This window comes from Lepidochelys kempii, chromosome 1 (genome assembly GCF_965140265.1).
Source record: "Lepidochelys kempii isolate rLepKem1 chromosome 1, rLepKem1.hap2, whole genome shotgun sequence".
NCBI lineage: Eukaryota > Metazoa > Chordata > Testudines > Cheloniidae > Lepidochelys > Lepidochelys kempii.
In genome coordinates, this window is record NC_133256.1 from 53,686,261 (window position 1) to 53,711,801 (window position 25,541).

General features: G+C 41.1%; 1 protein-coding gene across 3 annotated transcripts in view; it reads left to right on the forward strand.

The window, feature by feature from the left end:
• Positions 1-25,541, forward strand: part of COG6 (component of oligomeric golgi complex 6) — a 120,946-nt gene that overhangs the window by 41,260 nt on the left and 54,145 nt on the right. For all 3 annotated transcript variants that reach the window (XM_073342633.1, XM_073342615.1, XM_073342624.1), the window contains 6 exons: positions 9,293-9,404; positions 13,400-13,482; positions 13,717-13,787; positions 16,131-16,224; positions 23,132-23,260; positions 23,349-23,440. In XM_073342633.1, coding sequence (XP_073198734.1) covers positions 9,293-9,404; positions 13,400-13,482; positions 13,717-13,787; positions 16,131-16,224; positions 23,132-23,260; positions 23,349-23,440 — 581 coding nt within the window. The remainder of the gene's footprint in view (positions 1-9,292; positions 9,405-13,399; positions 13,483-13,716; positions 13,788-16,130; positions 16,225-23,131; positions 23,261-23,348; positions 23,441-25,541) is intronic.

Below are 25,541 nucleotides of genomic sequence, written 5' to 3' on the forward strand. Positions count from 1 at the left end.
GTGGCTACCCCCTCAACCCTCTCCTCTCCCCTCCCTGTGGCTAACAGCGGGGAACATTTCTGTTCAGCCACAGGCAAACAGCCCAGCAGGAATGAGCTCCTCTGAGTGTCCCCTGAAGAAAAGCACCCTATTTCAACCAGGTGACCATGAATGATATCATAGAATCATAGAATATCAGGGTTGGAAGGGACCCCAGAAGGTCATCTAGTCCAACCCCCTGCTCAAAGCAGGACCAATTCCCAGTTAAATCATCCCAGCCAGGGCTTTGTCAAGCCTGACCTTAAAAACCTCTAAGGAAGGAGATTCTACCACCTCCCTAGGTAACGCATTCCAGTGTTTCACCACCCTCTTAGTGAAAAAGTTTTTCCTAATATCCAATCTAAACCTCCCCCACTGCAACTTGAGACCATTACTCCTCGTTCTGTCATCTGCTACCATTGAGAACAGTCTAGAGCCATCCTCTTTGGAACCCCCTTTCAGGTAGTTGAAAGCAGCTATAAAATCCCCCCTCATTCTTCTCTTCTGCAGGCTAAACAATCCCAGCTCCCTCAGCCTCTCCTCATAACTCATGTGTTCCAGTCCCCTAATCATTTTTGTTGCCCTTCGCTGGACTCTCTCCAATTTATCCACATCCTTCTTGAAGTGTGGGGCCCAAAACTGGACACAGTACTCCAGATGAGGCCTCACCAATGTCGAATAGAGGGGAACGATCACGTCCCTCGATCTGCTTGCTATGCCCCTACTTATACATCCCAAAATGCCATTGGCCTTCTTGGCAACAAGGGCACACTGCTGACTCATATCCAGCTTCTCGTCCACTGTCACCCCTAGGTCCTTTTCCGCAGAACTGCTGCCTAGCCATTCGGTCCCTAGTCTGTAGCTGTGCATTGGGTTCTTCCGTCCTAAGTGCAGGACCCTGCACTTATCCTTATTGAACCTCATCAGATTCCTTTTGGCCCAATCTTCCAATTGGTCTAGGTCCTTCTGTATCCTATCCCTCCCCTCCAGCGTATCTACCACTCCTCCCAGTTTAGTATCATCCGCAAATTTGCTGAGAGTGCAATCCACACCATCCTCCAGATCATTTATGAAGATATTGAATAAAACCGGCCCCAGGACCGACCCCTGGGGCACTCCACTTGATACCGGCTGCCAACTAGACATGGAGCCATTGATCACTACCCGTTGAGCCCGACAATTTAGCCAGCTTTCTACCCACCTTATGGTGCATTCATCCAGCCCATACTTCCTTAACTTGCTGACAAGAATACTATGGGAGACCGTGTCAAAAGCTTTGCTAAAGTCAAGAAACAATACATCCACTGCTTTCCCTTCATCCACAGAACCAGTAATCTCATCATAAAAGGCGATTAGATTAGTCAGGCATGACCTTCCCTTGGTGAATCCATGCTGGCTGTTCCTGATCACTTTCCTCTCATGCAAGTGCTTCAGGATTGATTCTTTGAGGACCTGCTCCATGATTTTTCCAGGGACTGAGGTGAGGCTGACTGGCCTGTAGTTCCCAGGATCTTCCTTCTTCCCTTTTTTAAATATCTCACTCTCCTGAGGATAACACAGAGAGATAAAGAGCGGATGTTGTTTGAATGCCAGCAAACGTACACTGCAATGCTTTGTTGTACAATGATTCCCGAGTACGTGTTACTGGCCTGGAGTGGTAAAGTGTCCTACCATGAAGGACGCAATAAGGTTGCACTCCCCAGAAACCTTTTGCAAAGGCTTTGGGAGTACATCCAGGAGAGCCATGAATGCCAGGGCAAATTAATCCTTTCACATGCTTGCTTTTAAACCATGTATAGTATTTTAAAAGGTACACTTACCGGAGGTCCCCTCTCTGCCTGCCGGGTCCAGGAGACAGCCTTGGGTGGGTTCGGGGGGTACTGGCTCCAGGTCCAGGGTGAGAAACAGTTCCTGGCTGTCGGGAAAAGTGGTTTCTCCGCTTGCTTGCTGTGAGCTATCTACAACCTCCTCCTCATCATCATCTTCTTCGTCCCCAAAACGTGCTTCCATGTTGCCTCCATCTCCATTGAAGGAGTCAAACAACACGGCTGGGGTAGTGGTGGCTGAACCCCCTAAAATGGCATGCAGCTCATCATAGAAGCGGCATGTTTGGGGCTTTGACCCGGAGTGGCCGTTCGCCTTTCTGGTTTTCTGGTAGGCTTGCCTCAGCTCCTTAAGTGTCACGCGGCACTGCTTTGGGTCCCTGTTATGGCTTCTGTCTTTCATGCCCTGGGAGATTTTGACAAAGGTTCTGGCATTTCGAAAACTGGAACGGAGTTCTGATAGCACGGATTCCTCTCCCCATACAGCGATCAGATCCCGTACCTCCCGTTCAGACCATGCTGGAGCTCTTTTGCGATTCTGGGACTCCATCATGGTCACCTCTGCTGATGAGCTCTGCATGGTCACCTGCAGCTTGCCACGCTAGCCAAACAGGAAATGAGATTCAAAAGTTTGCAGTTCTTTTCCTGTCTACCTGGCCAGTGCATCTGAGTTGAGAGTGCTGTCCAGAGCGGTCACAATGGACACTCTGGGATAGCTCCCGGAGGCCAATACCATTGAATTGTATCCACAGTACCCCAAATTTGAGCCGGCAAGGCCGATTTAAGTGCTAATCCACTTGTCAGGGGTGGAGTAAGGAAATCGATTTTAAGAGCCCTTTAAGTCGAAATAAAGGGCTTCATCGTGTGGACGGGTGCAGGTTTACATCTATTTAACGCTGCTAAATTCAACCTAAAGTCCTAGTGTAGACCAGGGCCTAGGCTTTAGAGCAGGGGAGGGCAAACTACGGCCTGCAGGCCGGATTCAGCCCGTCAGGGCTTTCAATCCAGCCTGCAGGATTTGCCAGCCCAGTGGTGCAGCGGGGCTAAGGCAGGTTCCCTGCCTGCCCTGGCCCCGCACCGCTCCCAGAAGCGGCCGGCACCACGTCTCTGCGGTCCCTGGGGGAGGAGGGAGCAGAGGGCTCTGTGTGCTGCGCTCGCCCGAAGGCACCACCTCCCACAGCTCCCATTGGCTGGGAATGGGGAACCACAGCCAATGAGAGCTTCAGGAGTGGTACCCGCAGGAGAGGGCAGCGCATGGCAGAGCTGCCTGCCCTGCCCCACCCCCAGGAGCCACTGCTGGACATGCTGACCGCTTCTAGGAGTGGCGTGGGGCTAGGGCAGGCTGCTACCCCAGATCCACTCCTGCACCCCGCATCCCAACCCCCTTCCCTGAGCCCCTGCCACATCCTTCCTGCACCCCTAACCCCCTGCCCCAGCCCTACATTCATGGCCCTGCATACAATTTCCCCACTGAGATGTGGCCCTCGGGCCAAAAAGGTTGCGCACCCCTGCTTTAGAGAGATGTTGTGGGTTGTGTTGAGTTGTTGGTGGGTTATGTTGTGCTGGGAGAATTCTGTGCAGGTGGAGAATGAGGAATGTGTGCTGTGTTGAGAGGCCGTCTGTATTTGGGTTTAATGTGTATGCTTGTGCTCTTCTAGGAGAGTTGTGTTTGCTACTGGGTGTATCATTTGGGCCAGGTAATGCACCATCTGTGCAGTCTCCCTCATTCAACCAATGAAATTGTTTCATGCAAATTAGCTTTAGAGTAAAGCTGGTGTTTGGTTGAGTTACCGGAATGCTTACAAAAGGGAACTTATTCACTGAAATCAAGATTGGTTCATGAACAGAGAAACATAGATTAAATTTAGTGAATTTCTTTGCAGTGAATAAGTTTCTTGGTTGCAATATTTAATAATCATAGAATTTGTTCACCATAGTACACAAAGGAAGAAGTTTTGTACCATTTCAATGCTGTTAATATAATCTGGCACCTAAAGTATTGCTTGTGATTTATCTTGTTTCATTTCCCCGAAAAGATTTTTATGGTGGGAGGTTAGTCTCTTTATGCCAGTGCTTGTGCAGATCTTTAATATTGTAAGGTAGGCCTGATCATCTTGTATTAATGTATGTAGTATTGTAGCCGTGATGCTCCCAGGAAATTAGAGACGCCAGGTGAGTGAGGTAACATATTTTATTGGATCAACTTCTTTCAGTAATAGAGACAAGCTTTTGAATTTACACTCTGTGTAAATTCAAAAGCTTGTGTCTCACCAACAGAAGTTGGCCAATAAAAGATATTACCTCACCCACCTTGTCTGTCATCTTGCATTAGGGTTGCCAGATGTCCAGTTTTTGACCGGAATGCCTGGTCAAAAAGGGACCCTGGAGGCTCCGGTCAGCACCGCTGACCAGGCCGTTAAAAGTCCTGTCAGTGGTGCAGTGGGGCTAAGGCAGGCTCCCTGCCTGTCCTGGCTCCACGCAGCTCCTGGAAGTGACCGGCATGTCCTTGCAGCCCCCAGGCACAGGTGTGATCAGGGAAGCTCTGCGTGCTGCCCCCGCCCCGAGTGCCACTGCCGCAGCTCCCATCAGCCAATGGGAACTCCGAGGGTGGCACCTTTGGGTGTGGGCACTATGCAGAGCCGCCTGCCCGCGTCTCTGCTTAGGGGCCGGACATGGCAGCCACTTCTGGGAGCAGCGCTAAGCCAAAGCAGGCAGGGAGCCTGCCTTAGCCCCGCTGCGCTGCCGACTGGGAGCCCCCTGAGGTAAGCGCCACCCAGCCGGAGCCCGCACCCCTAACCCCCTGCCCCAGGTTGGAACCCCATCCCACACACAAACACCCTCCCAGAGCCGGCACCCCCTCCTGCACTCCAATCACCTGCCCCAGCCCTGAACTCCCTCCTGCAGCCAAACTCCCTCCTGGAGCCTGCTCCCCGAACTCGGAGCCCGCAGCCTGGTGCCCCCTTCCGCACCCTGAACCCCTCATTTCTGGCCCCACCCCGGAGCCTGCACTCCCAGCTGGAGCCTGCACCCCCTCCCACATTCCAGCCCCCTGTTCCAGCCCAATGAAAGTAAATGAGGATGTGGGAGAGTGAGTGACTGAGGGGGCGGGGCTGGAGTGACAAGTGGGGCAAGGGTGTTCGGTTTGTGCAAATTAGAAAGTTGGCAACCCTAGCTTGCATTGAGGCTATTTAGTATGATTTTTAAATTTTTACCATTGTATAGTTTTCCTTTATTATATCCTATGACTTACGTGAAGACATTCAGCAACTAATGGGTCCAACCTGTTGTATTAAAATGTGTGTTTATTAGGTAAAATATAAAACACAGACATTAATGGTACATTACCACTCTGCATTTACAACATTTGTTTTCCTATTTGCAGCTGAAGTGCATGTTTGTGGATGGTTTCCTTGCGCTTACCAGTGTCTCCAGAAGAAGTCATCTTATGTTTTATTTTGTGTATATTCCTTCCCAGTATATGTTCCCTGAAAAAGCAGCATTTTTCTAACAACTTGGGGGAGGGAGGGGTAAAAATGACGGCTATGGTCTCTTTTTATGCTTTTTGTTTGTTTGTTTAAAATAAGTTGATCTTGAAACTTGTAAATTTCAAAGCTTTAAAATGTGATGAATCCTTAGTGCATTAAACTGAAATTAATTTTCAAGGGGTCAGAACGTGCTGCCATGACTCTTCATATGAGGAAACTAACAGACTGCCAGGAAATGTTCAGTAGCAATATAAAACTGAACCACAGAAAAGGCAGTCTCTCCCCCACCTCATTCTTTGAGGAGTCTAGGTGATAATCCTAGCAAACAGAACGCTTTTGTGTTTGGTTCAAGGGAAAAGTGCATGAAGTGCATAATTTTCCCAGCAGTTTGAGTGCTCTCACAGAAGTATTCTGTTTCCATGGTAACTATTAACTGGGAAATTGCTCTTCACTGATTTCCCCCTGACAGCTTAAAGTGCAACAGTGTTTGGTACTTCCCCCTTTTGCATTGGTGCTACGTTCCCATGATATGTTACTTTTGCTCTTTTATGCAGAGTTGACTTTTGAAAATAACCATTGTATTTTGCATAGCAGTACAGTATCTGCATACCCTCTGCTATAATTTATATGCTCAGCACATAATTTAAAAGTGATCTCCGGTATGTCAGATAACATACTAGGGCCTGAAAAACTGTGCCAGGTGCTAGACAAATCTCTTTATTATGTTGTCTGTGTAAGAGGTGCTCCTCCCTCTAATTTTTGTTGTTGTACATACTCTGTAAATTGCACAGCACTTTTCCATCGTGTGTGTTAGCAATGCACTACTGTACGCATTAGCAGTATCTTTGATTGTGCTTGCTTTCTGCTGAATTGATGGCTCTTGGAACTATTATATTAAATTCCACAGTTTATTTTAACAACAAAGTTCACGTGCATGCTGTTGTTCAAGAAAATATGCTTATTTAAAAAAATTTCAAGTGTAAGTGGCTTTATCTTAATGCTGTATACTGCTATGTGGAAGATGTTGGTTCATTTTCCAGTCTCCTGCTGCCTAGGAATCAGATTCTGTCACCCTTATTCATGTTGAAATCAGAGGGGCTACTTTCAAAATAAAGTAGTAGTCAACATAAGTAGGCTTGGAAGGGTTAAATTTTTATTGATAAATGTTGGTAAACATCTATTTCACAGTACACCACAACCCAACAAAAATATTTCTATCTATAATTGAATTTTACAAATAGACCAAGCAAGAAAAATGCTGCTTGAGAATTTATTAGTCAAAATCCAGTGATTTAGGCTTTTTGAATTAGGCTCGTTACAAATGGACTAAAGAATGAATAGTAAAAACAGGTATGATATGTTCATTTGAGGATATTTACTTTGCATATTTTGATATCTGATGTTGACAAGTTTTCAGTGGTTTATAAAGCTTTAATATTTTGAATCTCAACATCTACTGTCATTAAATAATTGTCTGACCTCCCCATAATTTCACGCAACTGTGAAAATTTTACTAGATAAAAATGGGAAAAAGTGCTTTAAAATAAACATCAGTATTATCTGCTGAAATTGTAAAGATGTAAAAATCACATTCTTCCAAGCCTAAACATAAGTGCAGTATAATCTGGTTCTGGACCCAGATTTAAGCAGCTAATTTAAATCCCTTGGAAGGGAAAGAAATCCTTTGTTACACAACAGTCACTTCAAGAACAGCATTAATATATTTTGATGGAAGCCTAGCTATGAGGTGGGAAAAGGCTGTGTAATGTAGAAAGAGGGATTTTTAACTACTTTAAACAAGTTATCAGCTGAATGTCAATCTGGTGAACATAATAATGAGTAAGCAACAGGGTTTTAACTAACACACAAACTGATAGGATCCTTGTTTTAATAATTTTCCTCCTTATAATCAAATTATATTGTATAAGATAGATAAAACATTGCTGCCACCTAGAGGCTCATGCATATTTTGCTGCATGCAATGTGCAATGCTGTTATTTGAGAAGTTCACCCCAAATCCTCAGGTTTTACTGCATTAGGCTATGTTTTACTGAAATTATTTGATGATTGTGAGAATTCAAAGTGGGTCAGTTTGTTGTTCTGGCAGACAGTCACCAAGGACATATTGAGGGTAGAGTGGATTTAAAGCACATTGTTTTGGGAGGAGCATCACTCCTGACTGTAAAAAGAAAAGGAGTACTTGTGGCACCTTAGAGACTAACCAATTTATTTGAGCATGAGCTTTCGATTGGTTAGTCTCTAAGGTGCCACAAGTACTCCTTTTCTTTTTGCGAATACAGACTAACACGGCTGTTACTCTGACTCCTGACTGTGGTGACCACCCTGGAGAGATGATCATACGAAATGAGGACATTTGGAAAGAGTGAAGTTGCAGTGGGTGAATGGTTGCAGATGGATTCGGGGTTATGAATAAAAAGATTATGAATGTGGCTAGTGAACCCTGAGAGGAGAGGACTGCTGCATTTTTCCATTTCTTTGGTAACATAAATGGTAGCTGCCTTCTGACAGTTATTTTTGTATTTTCTTTTCAAAGGTAATTCTCTTTAGAGCAACTACATTTGCGTATTGTAGTGTGACTGTTCCTTTCAAATGTCCAAGCCTTTAAGATTGTAATAATAATACTGGCCTAAAATTTCAAAAGTGACTTGATCCTGAGTGTCTCAATTTTTAAGTCGTCAGCCTGAGACAGCTTTAAAGGGACTTTATTTTCTGAGAGCGTGGGCCTCCGTACTTCTGTAAATCAGGCCACATAAGGAGAGCATCTCAAAATTGAGTTTCCAGAATCACTGGTCATTTATGAAAATTTAAACTAGCATAAGTGAACAGGGTACAGTTAAGAACATTTTATAAAAATAACTTTAAAATCTCCATAAAAGATAGCCACAAATAAACAGTTCAGTCTAAATCTGATCAACTTTTAACCAGAAAGTAAACAAAAATTTCTTCAGAAATAGGGGAACTCAGATCAGTCATTAAGTGAAGGCAGCTTAGTTAAGCAAGCTGCCCACCACTGCAAAGAAATCTGCTGATTGAGCTCTGCATAACTACACCCGTTGGACTACATTCAGGGCCTTCCATGACTGTAGGACTGGATTTGCCCCAATATGCACATAGATACTGCCCACTCAGTGATTTTTCCATTTAATTGTCTGTGAGATTTACCTTAAGGGGGTGGAGTGGAGAGAAGGGGCAAGAGGATGTGGTGAAACACTGGAATGCGTTACCTAGGGAGGTGGTAGAATCTCCTTCCGTAGAAGTTTTTAAGGTCAGGCTTGACAAAGCCCTAACTGGGATGATTTAATTGGGGATTGGTCCTGCTTTGAGCAGGGGGTTGGACTAGATGACCTCCTGAGGTCCCTTCCAACCCTGATATTCTATGATGTGGGAACTGGCTAATACGTTTTTGAGGGTGTATGGAATTAGTAAATGACTCCTGACAGTGTGTTCTTAAATAGAAATTGCATCTGTTTTCCAGAAAATGGGTGAGTTAATGTGCCAGTTGTTTCTGGTTCCTCTGTTCTGGTGTTCTGTGGGTACAGCCTTTTTTTCATCTGTGAAAACTTGAGCTAAAGGCTGAGGCAGACTTCATTCTCACAATGAACTTCTTGAAAGGAAATGGCAGGCATATATTGAACTATGGAAGTGTGGATACCTGTGCCAGATAATCTATGATATAAATGCTAACTGAATATTTTAATAACTTGTTCCTACTTTCAAATACATGGGCTCACATTGCTGAGTAAAATTGATGAAGATGTGTGTGAGCTTAGTAGGTAATAATATCAGGTATATGGTGATGCAATTTAATTATCTGAGGGCAAGATTGCACTATTAGAAGTAGATAGAGCATTGATTGTTAAAATAGTGATATTTTCAAAAATCAGTACGTGCAAAATAAGTTGGAGATAATATAAAAAACTAATGTCCTTGGCACTTTTATTACAGTCAAAGACTAGAAATGAAAGCACAAGTTACAGGTGCTTTCATAGAAAAATTCCAACTGAGTCCTGGTGAAATGAACGTTCTTCGAGGCACAAGAGATGGCCCAATTACTGAGGTAACTCATAATACATTATAAGTTTTTTTTGTACTGAGTTAAAAACACAATCGTACATTATAGACCTTCCTATCACACCATTACTTTCCTTTTATATAGAATGAATTAATCTCTTAATGGAATGACGAGCTTCTGATAAATTTCGTGTATGTGTGTGAGGATATCATAATGAGTAAAAATAATCAGAGTAAAAATTTCTGTTCTAATTAATGACTTTGATGAGGGGCAGTAAAACTGATATTTTAATGTTGTATTTCTCCTCCACTATAAAAAGATTTTTTTTAAAGCCTCAAATTCTGTATTTTTAGTTTGTTAAAACTCTGTATTGACCAAGTAAAGAAACTGAACAGTTTGTGGTACTTTCAGATGGTGTAACACCACTGTTGTGTGTGTATATATTTTGCTTGGCTACTGCAATATTTAAAGTGTTTAAGTTGATTTAAAGTAGGACTTTCCCTCATTGTTTCATTTGTTGTTGTTTGAAATATTAGGTGCTGACTCACTTATTTTTAGTCACCTTCTAAACTAAGTTTTTAAACATATTGATATGTTTTTGCTTAAAGCACATTGTTCTTTGGTGAGAGCAATTAAAATATCCAGAGAATTAAGTACATTTAATAGCTTTTATTATTTTAGTTGCATGGAAACTTTCAATGAAATACTGAGTCTCAGTAGGTATTCTGTATCTCATTTCCACAGACATCCTGTTAACAGTGAGAGCATTATTAAAGACATGGAGCAGATAGCCATAAACAATACTAACAAAAGCACAAATGAAAGCATGTTAAATGATCATGCACTTGAGTAATTGCCATGTATTTAATAAAACACCAAATGTTACCTTGCAAGAAACATTTGAGTTGTGATAGAAAACAGTAAGTTCAAAATACAGACATTTTCATAAAACAGTTTTCTCAAATGTTTACGTATCAAGGCTCTAATCCAAAATTCCTTGAGGGTTTGTTTTTTTAATTGACTTCAGTGGATTTTGGATTAGGCCCTAACCTTTATTTCTGTAGTTATCTCTATGCTGCTCCTCCTCCTCCTCCTCGCATGTAGAAGGCAATCCTGCAAGATGCTGCATGCCCTCTAATCCAGTTACAGTTGATGGAGTGCAGTAGCTCACAAGATCAAGTCCTAAAAGATTCTCTTACCCCTTCCTGAATGAAGTTGCTGAAGTTCAGACTCTGACAGAAACTAAACTAAATCCATATCCTAACCCTTCTCACTACACCACACCTGTGAAAAAGGGAGTTCTCTGCTGTCTTCCTCCTTGCCTTCCTGGGAGAAAATGTATATTTCCTCCTGGTGAGCTCTCCAACAATGGCAAGAAGGTCGTTTCTCCCTTACCCTGTCCAAATGGAGTATGGGCTATGAATCCATGAAACTCCTTTCATGTTTTCTCTCTTTTCTTTGTATAGGAAGGGATGGAGAAGAGTAGGGACATGAGCGCCCACATAATTGAGTAAATTTACTCCACGTTTGGCTCAGGGCAGAGCAGGGAACATTCCTTTGTTGTGCATTCTTTTTAATCTACCTAAGCCTGTGCAGAAATTGTGTGAATAGAATTGCAGTTGGGGGTACTGAAGCAGCAGACTAGATGATGCACAATCAGCTAGTTACAAGTCTAGTGTGGACCTGGACTGTAGATAATTCCAGTGTTTTTTAAAAATATATTGTAGGACTTGAGAATTACATTCCTCAGAATTGAAAAACACAGTTGGTAACACTGTATCAGAAGATAGTTTTATTTGATTCTTACCTTTAATACAGGTGATAACAAAATACAGTAGTTGATTATACAATCAATGACTACTTCAAGTAAACAAAACAATTTTTAAAATTAGATTTCCTGTGTAAAAGTATAGTGAATGTCTAGTGGACCATGATGACCTCATGTGTGTCCTCCAATAATTAAGCACAGTAGGATTAATTCAGAAAGCTACCAGACAACTATTGTGCTATGCTAGCAGAAAATTTATGATGCATGTTAGCTTTGATTTCTTTGCTTTTATTATTTTCTGTCAGAAATTTCCTATTTTTGTTACCTAGCTTACAGTGTGTGAATTTGCAAAGCTATTCTCAAATCCCCACTCCCTCACTCATGCATTAAAAACTTTAAAATACCAGCCTCTTTAATCTAAAAGTATCTGTAGAATAATTTTTAATCTGTTGTCTAAACTCATTTTGGCCAAAGTTTACTGTGCAGGTTGACATGCATGCACTACAAAGTATTATGAACTTCTTAGGAAATAAAAAGTTGACACATGCCCAATGTCACTGTCTCTAAATCTGAAATAGTACAGAGACATTTTTAAACGATAAAAAACACTTCTGAAGTTGTTTCAGATTTCAGATATTTTCTCTGGGGAGACCTTGTATGTCAAAATTAATCAAAGATTAACTTTGCCTTTTAATGTTTATTTAAATGAAAGAAAACCTATATTTTGCTGCCATGTTGGTTATAAATCCCCCAAATCAGGGACAGTAATGGAAATATGGTACATCCTTAGTGATAACACAAAATACAAAAAAATGACTATTGTGGGAGTCTTTTTAACTGCTGATAGTGTATTGTATATTTTTGGCTTTTATTTTGATATGCAGAATGATTAATGGGGTCCCGCCCACCCCTGTCAGGGTCAGGTAGGTGTTGGGCACCACCCGATCTGGGGCCACCACCTCAGGCCGGGCCAGCGTCACCTCCGCGCCCGTATCCCAGTATCCATTGACCTTCCTCCCATCCACCTCCAGGGGAACAAGGCACTCTCTCCGGAGGGACAGCCCCGCGCCCACCCTGTAAACCGAGCACCCTGAGTCCAGAGCCTCCAGCCCTCTGGCGGAGTTGGCCTGGGGTACTCTTCCCTCCTGAGCAGGTGGTAAACTGGCAGCCCCCCTTTTCTGGGTCGTCTGCCCCTCGTCCAGCTGGGTCCCTACCCAGTTAACCCTGGGTAGGTTGGGTCTGCTCAGTCTGTCCCTGAGCCCGGGGCACTGGGACCGTACGTGGCCTCTCTGGCCACAGTGATAGCAGCTCAGGTCACATTGGTCCCCTCGAGCAGGTCGGAGGGGCCCGACGCTAGGCGTTCCCCGTGGGAGGGGGTTCTCCCTATTTCCCCGCTGGGAGGCCCCCTGGTGACTCTCTCTCTGCATCGGGGGGGGCCTGTTCTTTTGGGACTCCTCCCGGCTACCCCCTGACCGACTGTTCAGAAACTCGTCGGCCAGCTGCCCTGCGTGCTGGGGGTTCTCGAGCTTTTTGTCCACCAACCTTATGATTAAAAAACTCTGGATTTTATTTTGTCTACTGCAAATACTTAGTTTCCTTAGTGGGTTATTATTCCATTCATATTTGAACAAGAATTAATGGAGAAGAAAGAGGCATAGGGAGGAATGATAAATTCAATTTTTTTCATATTTGATTTGTGATGGCAGTGGGTTCTTCAATCGGATAAGCAAGTGAAGCTGCTGGAGATGTGAAATTGAACCCAATGTGGGAGAGGTCAGACGGTAGATGTAATAAATGTTTGTCGAAACTCTAGATATGGCAGAGGTCACAAAGTGGAATGTGTGCAGAGCAGAGGTTTCCTAATTGTGATCCATGGAACATTTGCTGGTGTTCCAAACATGCTGCTTCTGTGCTGCTGGCTGTTGCCATTTTTATCACTGGAGAAAATCCAAACAGAAGAGGAAAAGCAGGTAGTCTGATGGCTCTGTTTCAAAAGAGGAGACAAAATGTTCATTGCACAAAAGTCATTCCAGCGTTACTTTTCCATGTATGTGGTTGCTGTGGTTGCCGCAAGGCTGCTGTGAGCATGTGTGCGCTATGGAGGAGACGTTCTGCCCAGTTCCATACGCCACTTCATCCAAAAATCCTGACTTCTAATGTCAAATAGTTGTCAGTACAACCTCCAGTATAGCATTTTAGTACTATTATTAAGTTTATTTTTCTTCATTTAAAAACTGGAAATGTTTTAAATCATGAAATTCCTTTTTTAAAGGATTTTTTCAAGGCATTAGGAAGAGTAAAGCAAATTCATAATGATGTCAAGATTCTTCTCCGTACAAACCAACAGAGAACAGGGTGAGTTTAATCTGAATAATTGCAAAGAAGTCATTTAATAGTTAAAACAGTAATTGTATGGAGATGCCTTATTTGTTCTTTCAAATGATGACAAAAGGCACTGCAAATCTGAACAAAATGTACACTTAATATAAGTCATTCATTTTTAAATTTCCATTTCTTTATAATGCTAACTTGTAAATTTAGATTTTAGATGCTTCTATAAACATCTAATAAAATATTTTTATTTTGTAGCCTAGAAATTATGGAACAGATGGCTTTGCTCCAAGAGACTTCTTATGAGCGACTTTACAGATGGGCTCAAAGTAGGGTTACACCTTTGTTTTGTTTTTAGAAGATTTAGATTTATGAATATTAGGGTGGTCAACTTTTTAGTTTTTTAAAATGGGGGTAATCTTAGCTAGAACCTTTTCTTTGACTAAATCAGAAGGACATCTAAAACATTACAGTTGTTGACAGTTGTTTTCAAACTACGGGTCACGACCCAGTACTGGGTCGCAGAATGTAAGGTACGGGGTCGTGGTGTCTCTGGTCAGCACCACTGACCGGACCATTAAATGTCCTGTTGGCAATGCTACCCGGATAAGGCAGGCTAGTCCTTACCTGTTCTGACACCACACTGCACCGCAGAAGAGCCCAGCAGCAGGTCTGGCTCCTCGGTGGGGGGGCCACAGCGCTCCACGCACAGCCCCCGCTCCGAGCAGAAGCTCTGCACTCCCATTGGCTGGTTCCCACAGCCAATGGGAGCTGGGGGAAGGTGGTGACTGCGGGTGAGAGCTGCGCGGAGGCGCTTGCGTACCTCTGCCTAGGAGCCGGACCTGCTGCTGGCTGCTTCCGGAGCGCAGCGCGATCCATGGTGCTAGGACAGGCAGAAAGCCTGCCTTAGCACCCTCCTGTGCTGCTGACTGGGAGCCTGCACTCCAAGCCGGAGCCCCTTCTACACCCCAAACCCCTCATCCCTGGCCCACCCCAGAGCCTGCACCCCAACCCTCTGCCCCAGCCCAGAGCCCCCTCCCATACTCTGAACCCCTCATTCCCGGCCCCACCCCACAGCCCTCACCTCCGCACCCCAACCCTATGCCCCAGTCCTGAGCTCCTGCCATACCCCAAACCCCTCATCCCCAGGTCCGTTGGGTTCGGGTATCAACAATTTTATTCAGCTGGGTTGCCAGAGAAAAAGTTTGAAAACCATTGCTGTAGAAAGACCTGTGTAATTGCCTAGCAGCTGGGAACTAAACCAGTCACCAAGAGATTCTGTTCCTTCTCTTTGAGCTGCACTTATATTACAGGGCTGATCTGGACTCTGTTGTTCAAACTAATTTCTTGCTTGTCACATGACTTTCTTCCATGGCTAGAATCCTAAATGAATAAAATTTGGTACGCCAGGGACATACTTACTACTGGGACATAGGACATCGTGTTCTGACTTTTTGATGGTTTCAGGAAAGTTCTGATGAGTGCTAACTGGCAATCATTAACCGTAGTTTAGAATGTAGGAGTGGTTTGATGCTACAGAAAGCGTATTTGGTTTTGGAATGTTCTTTGTTTCAATAGTAATATTTTATTCTTTCCTCAAATAACTACTTTCTATTTTAGTTCTAAGATTCAAGATTTCCCAAAACATGTTGGCAATGTAAAATGCAAATGTTCTGTATCTCTCTTCTGTAAGAGATTAAAAGGGAGATTCCTGGGACCAGCTGATATAGTCAGTGAATTTATGGGTTAGTTTTTCGTCAGCAGAGACCTAAATTTATATTCATCTTAGATCACATGGAAAATGAGATTGATAGTTGCAGCCAACTCCTTAATGGAAGTTTATCCATATCAGAAATCAAACTACACAATTTGACATGATTGTATCAGCCTTTTCACATGAATTATATAAGACTAAAAAGTCATAGTACATCCATCACTTAAAAAGCCACTCATGTATAAAGCTGCTCAAAACTAAATCTGCTTTCATTTTCCCAATAATTGTCATAGAATGTTGCAATTCCTTATTTACTGCCAGAGTTTTGCTGGTTGGAAGCTTGTACAGCTCTTACCACTGATTTTTGTCTGCAGTTGTGGGTGCCCAGAACTCCTAAAAATCATACGTTCGGTATGCACAAACTGAGACACTCAAAATCAATGGCCAGTGTGAAAATTTTGCCTTTAAGTGGCTTTATTCCATTTTGAGCTAGCTTGTTTCTTGCAGTGTAGGAGTGTCTGGTTATCTCTTTGTAGGCACTGCTTTGTTTAAAATTGAGGTAAAATGTGCAGTCTTTTAAAACCATCTTTATTTAAATTTGTATACAGTAATACTTCTGGTTTAAAAATACGAACTTGATGGCATGCACAAATCTGTATTCAGTAAGCCTCATTTTATATTGTTTTTAAAAATTGTTAAGAATTGAGAACCACATCACTCACCTAGAAAACTACTGCTCAAGGGGAAATTATAGTGATACAGACATGGACAACCTGTTACATATTCTGAAAGTTATATTGTAAAATGAAGAGACTCTACTTGTAACCTAATATCTTTCTGGGACTTTCTCTCCTAACTCTCTTTGTTTCCTGCATGATAGCAAGACTTAAGAGATGTTATAGCATCTTTACTGTCTAAATAACATAGGTTTACCTAATATTGTATTGCTATTTTATAGGTGAGTGCAGGACTTTGACGCAAGAATCATGTGACATTTCTCCAGTTCTCACCCAGGCCATGGAAGCCCTGCAGGATAGACCTGTTCTGTATAAGTAAGTAAACATTTATGATTATTTCTTACACATGTAGGGTATCTTTTCTTCTCTTAGCAAATAGATCCATTCCAAGTCTATAACACAGGTACATACGTGTACAAACAATGATACTGAACATGATGATGATTAGTCTGGCATAAAATTTTAAGAAAGGCACGTTTCAGTGTCTCTAAACTTTCAGTGTATTGTTTGTGCAATCACTGTACAAGAAGTCTCGCTGCTGGTCTTCTGCAAACATATTTGGGATTCATTTCAAATAAAATGTTACACCAGCTATACTTTCCTCCAATTAAAATGTGAATGTGTGTGCTCCCTTAAGGTTTTTTTGTTTTGTTTTAGTGGGGCTAGTCTAGGTTTCCTTTGTTGGAATGCAAGTCAGCTAATTAGCCTATTTACTTGTGGAAAGTAAAAATTTGCCAAACCCTACTTATTTTTATACAGATTCTACCAATACTTTAGAGTATTTCCTATTCTGTAAATTATAGTAGTCCATTAAAAGCAATGTATTAAATATATATTCCCTACATGCTTTCTTTTCATATAAAGAACGCACTTGAAGATGTTAGGTCTTCCAGTTCAGTGCATTGCTTAAAAAGTTAATGATGAAGTACAAACTACTGTATGTGGTTTAAAATGGAGATCGTCTGACAGCCTCATTTCCTGCATTGTTGGAGGCTCCCAGTCAAGGCCTTGGTCAGGATTTACAGGGTTTGATCCAAGATGCACAAGTACGTTTCTTCTCTAGTACTAATGGGGGATCAGGGTGAATTGTGTGTTCTCCAGATTTCCATCTTGCTCATATCCCCTCCTCTCCTGGTCTGTTTAGCCTTTCCCACCAACATGAATAAAGTTAATTCTGTTTTTTTTTCTGTCTTTTGAATTCTTTAACTTTCTACTTTAATAACATAACTTTAACTTTTAAAATATAAATTTTTGTTTTATAAAGAAAGGACATTGTATGTGTAACTATTCTATTGACATCAAGAAAACTTTATTTATTTATTTCCTGCTCTACAGTAAATGGACTGCACAAGCTAAAGAGTAACTAGTTATCTTCTGTAGTGAATGCTTAATTCTTGATCAGAATTTTCTAACAAGACTTTTAAACCTAAATCCAGTTTGCTGATAACAAATGCAAATTAACCACAAGGTGGCACTATCAGAACTGTCTTTGTTTTTGCTTGGGATGCTCATGTTAGCATGTTATGCATTGTACTGCATTTAGCCTGGATAGAGCAAAATACTTAAGTGTGTCAAATTTTTAGCAGACAATTAGTCACTTTGACTTCAATATGACTATTTAAGTGCTTAAAGTTAGGTAAGGGCTTATGTGCTTTGCTGAATTAGGGCCTTATGAGCAATATTATTTGTGGCAGAATTGAAAGAAAGTAATCATGCTGAACATCAAACTCTTGAAATAACATCAGAAATTCATTTTCTTTTTCCAGCCATTGTGTTGTGACTTGAATGCAGAGTTAATTTTCAGTAATTATATGTGTAAGTAATTTGAAACAAAAGTAATTTTAAATAGAAATAAAAAATATTTTTATCTCCTTCTGGGGATAAATGGAGATTCCTTAAATCTCTCCCCAATGCCCTTTTCAGACCAGTTTAGGGTATGCCACAATATTGCTCACTATATTTTATTAGAGTCATATTATACAATACTTCTACAATAAATACTGTGTTGTGTTTAAATATTCCCACTTCAAAACCTTGGAAAGTGCAGTGATGTGTTATTAACCTTTACAGCAAGTTTCTGATCTTTGGTAATGCCAGTACTACTGTCTGTGGGAAAGATATTTCAGATATCTTTTGAAGGTTCTTTGCGGTCAAGTCAGATGTCTATTCTTGCTGCAAAACTAAGAGTGTGAAAGAAATTGTTTCCCATAAATGAAAAGGTAAACACTAATGAAACACCCTGTTGGTGCTTTATAAAACCTCAAGGAACACGGCTGCTACTCTGAAACCTGTCATTATGTGAGGCACTGAATTTAGCCGTATGGAGTGGAAATCTATCAACTTCCCACTGAATCCATCCGATGAAGTGAGCTGTAGCTCACAAAAGCTTATGCTCAAATAAATTTGTTAGTCTCTAAGGTACCACAAGTCCTCCTTTTCTTTTTGCGGATACTGACTAACACGGTTGCTACTCTGAAACCTGCTTCAATTAAAGGTCTCTAAGGGCTTGTCTACACCGGCACTTTACAGTGCTGCAACTTTCTTGCTCGGTGGTGAAAAAACACCCCCCTGAGCCCTGCAAGTTCGAGCGCTGTAAAGACAGTGCACCAGTGCAGGGAGCTACTCCCCTTGTGGAGGTGGATTTTTTATAGCGCTGGGAGAGCCACAGCAGCGCTTTAGCGTTGCCAGTGAACACATGCCCTAAATCTTTACTAGAGCCAATAGTAGGCTTTCACAAAAAGAACAGAGGTGGTAGTTTGTGATATAATTTACCGGTCATAAAGTTTCTACCTAATTAGGAATAACATTTAAAGTATGTTCAGTTTTTTTTGAGTGAGAGCGAATCTTCACAACAAAGTCAGGTTGAGTTATAACTGAAGTTTTCCCACGAATTACGTGGTGCATTAAGCTTGAGCTAACTAGTTCGGGAAGGGGGTTGAAACTTAAGCTGGCAATGCAGTGGAGATGCAACAGCTTCAGATACCACATCTCCTCTGAAGCTAATCATTTGTGCTGCTAATCAAATCACTCTGTAACTAGAGTGTGGTTTTGAAGTATGGTCACTGGAGCTAGGCTAGCTCAAGTGCAGTTACCTCGTGTGTGCTAATTTGAGCTAACTGTGCTTTGGTTAGGAAATGATCATCGTTTTTATTTAAGTGTTTCAAGAATTGCAATAATGTTTGTCATAATCGTAATATTTTATGACACAAAGGTTGCAATGAAAAAATGTGTTCAAATTAGTTTGTAAAATCAATGTATTTTGGAAACATTCTCAGTATTTTAGAAACTTAATTTCTCATTAGTGTTCGTATAATTTTTAAATTTGAGAGATACTTGAACATTTTAGATTAATTGTGAGTCCAGGGTGATGCCAAAAAAGGAAGAAATGTACATAAAGTGATACTATGTTATGGTGATTTGACTTGAAGATTCTATTTTTTTTACTCTTTTTTCCATTTAAAAACAAAACCAAAAAACCACAGCTATTCTTGCACACAATCCAGTAGTGGAACAAACACTTCAAAAGTGTTCAAACCTGGTATTGTCCTCCTTGATGAGATTTTCAGAGATTTCAACAGTGCTGTTGTGCTAACTGAAAGCCAGCTGTCTTCCCAAAAAAATTGTGCTTACATTTAATACAGAGTCTTCCTAAGACAAGCAAAAGTTCGGAAAATAGGGAACAGGCAACAGTAGAAAAATCTGCAATTTTTCTTTTAATATGTTGGGTTTTGTCTTGTTAAAACTTAGTTAACAAAACTTATTAGCAATACTGACATACTTCCTGGAACTGCAGTCAGTCCAGAGCAACTGAAATAAATGCATCATCTGGGTCTTCACTTCCTCTTCCCAGCTAGAATAAAGACAAATTTGAAAACTGTGGGTTTTGTAGATGACGCATGAGCAGCCACAGCAAGAAAGGACATTTCCCTGCTGATTTCTCAAGGTTTTCTCCACCCTCTTCCCTCCCCAATCTCCAATTATAGCTCCACTGGGAATATGGCCTATTGTTGGAAGAGAAGCTAAAGGAATCCAAATACTATTTTCCTTCTCCATAATGAATACTTATAATAAAGCTGTAGTAAATGTACCATTTCAAGTGCAGATAATAATTCGTTATTGCTGAATTTTTATACAATGCAATAGAATTATGTCATAATTATATTGTATTCTATTGAGGGTAAAAAGAAAAATATAATTTTCTATTTCCTCTTGCAAACATAATTGTCAGTATTATGTTACAGTTCTCAAAACCGAGGGGGACAAAATTACAAGATCTAGTCATTTGCCAAATCTGATACTCCGTAATATCATTGCTTGTTTGGAAGAAAGAATCAATTTGGTTTGTGCAAAACACCTATGGTCTTGTGCTATTTTTTTCGGGGGGGAGAAACATGACTGCTGTCCCTATGCTGTAGATAATGAGTTGACATAAGCGATTTAGTGCTTTAATCAGATACTCTTCCTAAATACTAAAATTCATTTAAAAATAAATCTTTCACTTGATTTACCTAGCAGTAGCATTTTTTTGTTTACATTTTTTTACCAATGGGTGGCAAGCAGACTTAATTTGGGGGTAAAAATATAATGGTTTATGCAGAAATTTAAGTACCTATCAATGTGCTTATTGTTTGCAAAAAAATAACTAGCAATTTATAGTCAAGATAAATAAATAAATTTATTTGAGCATAAGCTTTCGTGAGCTACAGCTCACTTCATCGGATGCATGCAGTGGAACATACAATGGGGTGATTTTATATACACAGAGAACATGAAACAGTGGGTGTTACTATACACACTGTAACGAGAGTGATCAGGTAAGGTGAGCTATTACCAGCAGGGGGGAGAGAGGAAAAAACAAAACAAAAAACCTTTTGTAGTGATAATCAAGGTGGGCCATTTCCAGCAGTTGACAAGAAAGTGTGAGGAATGGGTGTGGGGGGGTAATAAACATGGGGAAATAGTTTTACTTTGTGTAATGACCCATCCACTCCCAGTCTTTATTCAAGCCTAATGTAATGGTGTTCAGTTTGCAAATTAATTCCAAATCAGCAGTCTCTCGTTGGAGTCTGTTTCTGAAGTTTTTTTGTTGAAGAATTGCGACTTTTAGTAATCTGTAATCGAGTGACAAGAGAGATTGAAGTGTTCTCCGACTGGTTTTTTGAATGTTATAATTCTTGACGTCTGATTGGTGTCCATTTATTCTTTTACGTAGAGACTGTGTGGTTTGGCCAATGTACATGTCAGAGGGGCATTGCTGGCACATGATGGCATATATCACATATGCTTTAAAAAGCAAAAACCCTTGCAATCTCAGTGTATATTTTAAAAAAAAGTACTTATTGGTACATGACTCTCACAAATCCTTCTTTACCTTATGACATACAGAATGGGATTCTGTCCCCACAAAATTTCTTGAAAATGCTGTAGAGCTTTCCTCAGCCTTTGGAAGCAGGGGGCAGTAACACCCCTATTTAGAACATTCTGATAGTGTATGATTACTTTTTCCTCTTTTGCAGAGAGACAAGATTGCCAGAATTTGTATAAAGTTTCAAGATGCATTTGCTTTGTGTTCACAGGCTTAGAGGGGAAGTAAAAGTAGATATACCAAATAAAATAAAATAAAAAAGAATAAAGAGGAAATATATACTGTAGTAATTAATATAAACCAGAAGCTAGGAATTATAGAAAATTGATACGAGAAGCAAAAGAAAACAAGGAAAAAATCTATATCCAGCAGAGATAAGGACCCATAAGGAGGAATTTATGTATACAAAAATAATTATAACAGTGATTCCGTCTGTTACTAGTTGGAAATGGTAAAATTGTCAGTAATAATGCAGCAAAGGCAGAAGTATTAAGTATTTGGGAAAAAGTTAAATAATATAGTCATACCATATTATGATAATACTACACTTTCCATTAGTAACTCCGGAGGATGTTAAAGAGCAGCTACCAAACTAAACATTTTAAAATCATCGGGGCTGGATAGTTAGCATCCACAAATTTTAAAAGAGCTGGTCAAGTAGCCCTCTGGACCAGCAGGAGAGTGGGGTGGGAGGAGGTATTTTTTTCATGCTTTGTGTGTATATAAAAAGATCTTCTACACTTTCCACAGTATGCATCTGATGAAGTGAGCTGTAGCTCACGAAAGCTTATGCTCAAATAAATTGGTTAGTCTCTAAGGTGCCACAAGTACTCCTTTTCTTTTTGCGAATACAGACTAACACAGCTGTTACTCTGAAAACTGGACCATGAATGTTGGTTTTCAATAAGTATTGGAACACTGGGGAAGTTCCCGAAGACTTGAAGAAAAATATTTGTGCCAATATTTAAAAAGTTTAAATGGGATGATATTGGTAATTATACTCCAGTCAGCCTGACATTGATCCTGGGCAAAATAATGTAATGATTCATACAGGACTCTATTAGTAAAGAATTTAAAGGAGGGTATGTAATGGGGTGTTCCCTCACACTAGCCTGGAAAGAGTTAATGTGGCCCTGATAGGCCACACCTGAGGAAGAGTCAGGCTTGATAAGCAACCACTGATTGAGAATGAAGCCCACCTGAGCAGGCAGGGCTAGTATAAAGCCAGGAAATATGCAGCAGAAAGAGAGCTGCAGCATGAGGGTCTCAATAACTCTCTGGGTTTAGAGAGGGAAAGGAGGAAACATGGGGAGAGTAGAAGCCCTGGGACCCTGGCCCTGCGGGAAAGGTTTACACAGAGGAGGGTGGACAAGGAAGCCTGATAGGGGTGGAAAAGGGAAAGGCTCAGGAAAAGGGCAGTAAGGTTTTGAATGGTGCAGACCATGGCTGCTGGTTCAAGGGTCCCTGGGCTGGAACCCAAAGTATTGGGCAGGCCCGGGTTCTGTTATTAGCTACTGGGAAAGTGAGTTGGAAGATTGCTGGGAACGATACCATCAGCCAGTCCTGTGAGACTTTGATACCTTATTGTGATCAGGCCAGAAGTCCAAGCCTTGAAGAGGGTTTTAGTTTTTTTTAAAAAGAAAAAATGCAGAGAGGGTCATTGTGAATCAGATTTTTACAGCTAAATCACAAACCTCAACATTTGTACTTTGTATCTTGGAAACATTGACACAACCATATATATATATATACACATAGCCAAATGAATGGGCACTAGTACAATGCTCTTAAATTAAGCTGATGTATATTGTGAGGGATAAAATGTTTTTTCTGAATATCTTCATGTTTCAATTGTAGGTACACCCTGGATGAGTTTGGAACAGCTAGAAGAAGTGCAGTAGTCCGTGGCTTTATAGATGCTCTTACCAGAGGAGGTCCAGGTGGTACTCCTCGACCTATAGAAATGCACTCCCATGATCCTTTGAGGTAGGATAGTAGTGAAACTGTTCATTACATAATCTTTTTGTCATTCATACAATAAATCCTTTACGTGGCAATTCTTGTTTTTATTTAGATATGTAGGAGACATGTTGGCATGGCTGCATCAAGCTACTGCTTCTGAAAAAGAACATCTGGAAGCTATGTTAAAGTTTGTAACTACTCAAGGTATTATTAGATTTTAATGCGTATTTTGCAAATTGTAGAAACTGAAGTTAGTGGTGAGCAATATGCCAGAAAACTAAAACAAAACTCCTAGAGTGGACTTCAGTTGCTCCACTGAGGGTAAATGATATTCTAAATGACTTCAGAAAATGTAATAGTTCAGTTTGCTAGGAAGAAAACCTTTAATCAAAGAGAATATTTCAAAGTTCACTGATGTGTGCATTTTCCTGCCCTCTCAATATATTTAGATTTAGAAGGGAACTTTTCATGCTGGACTTCAGAACTCAAGTGAATTTCTGAAAAGGAACTTCGTAAAAATGCCATTGTAGGGTACCCTGCTTGTATCTTGGGGATTTTGGTATCAGATTTACTTTTTCTAGAAAACAAATATTTTTCTAACGGCCTATCTTGCATGCTCCTGCTCAGCCTATGGATCAAGTCTGGCTTCCTTCCATCTTGTACCATATCACCATTAAAATGGTCCAAATGCCAAATAGGGCCCCTGCAACTCCATAATCTTCAAATTCTTCTACATTAGCTAGTCCACAGAGCCTGCATTGACTCTTCAGCCTGCCTGCAGTTTTTGAGGCAGATTTGGACTTGTTCTCAGTAGTGCAGTGGTAATCCCTGTAGAAGATGCCAGTGTGATCTATCTCTGTAGCTACAACCAGGGGCTTGTTACAGCTGAGCATACTTGCCTCACCTATAACCAGTGAAAGCCAAGTTTTTGTCATACTGAGATACAAACAGCTACTTGAACCTTAACTGGTTCACAAGGCCCTGCCCTGGGATTTAAATTTAATCTGACTTGTTTAACACACACTTATTTTCTTGTACTTTTGGAAATAGAAAGTGGCATTCCTAATAGATGTCACATCAGCAAGAAGGGTGTTGGAAGAGCTTCCAGTTTCAGTCAAACCACAATAAGGCTAAAGATTGAGAAGTGTGGAAATTTTGTCTATTTTGTGGTTATGTATATTTTGTCCTTTGAAAATGTTTAAACATTTTCTACTCCTATCCCCAACTCTCACCACATTATCAGTTCTGCTCCAGTTATAGGCTATAAAAGTTGAATACTTTTTTGTACCGTGTTTAATACATTTAAGAAGCAAGAAGCCCAGACACTGCTGTGGGGTGTGGAAGAGGAAAAGACATGTCAATTCCATTAATTTTACATGTGCCACAGGAGCCCTATGCTTCCACTTCTTTTAGGAGGAGACACTCTCTTAGGAAGAGCTCTCTGAAAGCTGGAATCACAGAGTCCATCTCCATGCTCTGCTTTTGCTGTGTGCTTTACAGCCACTCCTCTCCCCACACCCTCACCTCCTACTCTGAAATCACTATATACTGGGAATGTAAGGCTCTCTACTTAAATGCTCCCTTCTGAGGTCAAATAATAGGAATTGGGGGCTAGATGCTCTACCACACACACTCGTAGTGTCTGTAGCCATAACCACCCTTAGCCATAGATTGGACCAACATATCTGAGGATATGAAAACTATGAGTGTGCATGGGAAGAGTGTCTGACCACAATTCCCTGTTTAGTTTTCTGGGAGAATCTGGCACCTAATTGAGAACCCACGACAGGCTATGCAAAACTGGGAGTCTCCTGGGGAAAGCTGCACTCCAACAATGTAGTCTTAAGGTAAACCCAGCATTTAAGCTTAAAGTAAAATTTCATTTCCCACAAAAATAGGTCACTTGTCATTCTCTCCAAATTCCAAGCATTCTGGAGAGAACATGGTGCACAGAGATGTTAAAGACTGATATCCTGCTTGAAAATTGTGCCGCAGTTTGTGAGGAAAGGACTCCAAATCATCTATGAGCCTGCTAGGTGAGACTACTCACTAAGGGCCTATTCCAACTCCTATTGAAATCAAATGGAAGGCTTAGGTGGGAACTGGATCAAGCCATGAGCAGTAGCTACATCCTGAGCTAAGAGATTATATGCCTCGTACAAATAAATATGGAAAGCTGCTACTTGGTCATTATTGAGTATGTCAGCTAAGGTAATAAAAGATCATTGTGTAATCCTCAACTGATGTAGCCTTCAGATGACTGGTGTTGCACAGTGAGGTAGCTCAGTAAGATGCCACAACTTAA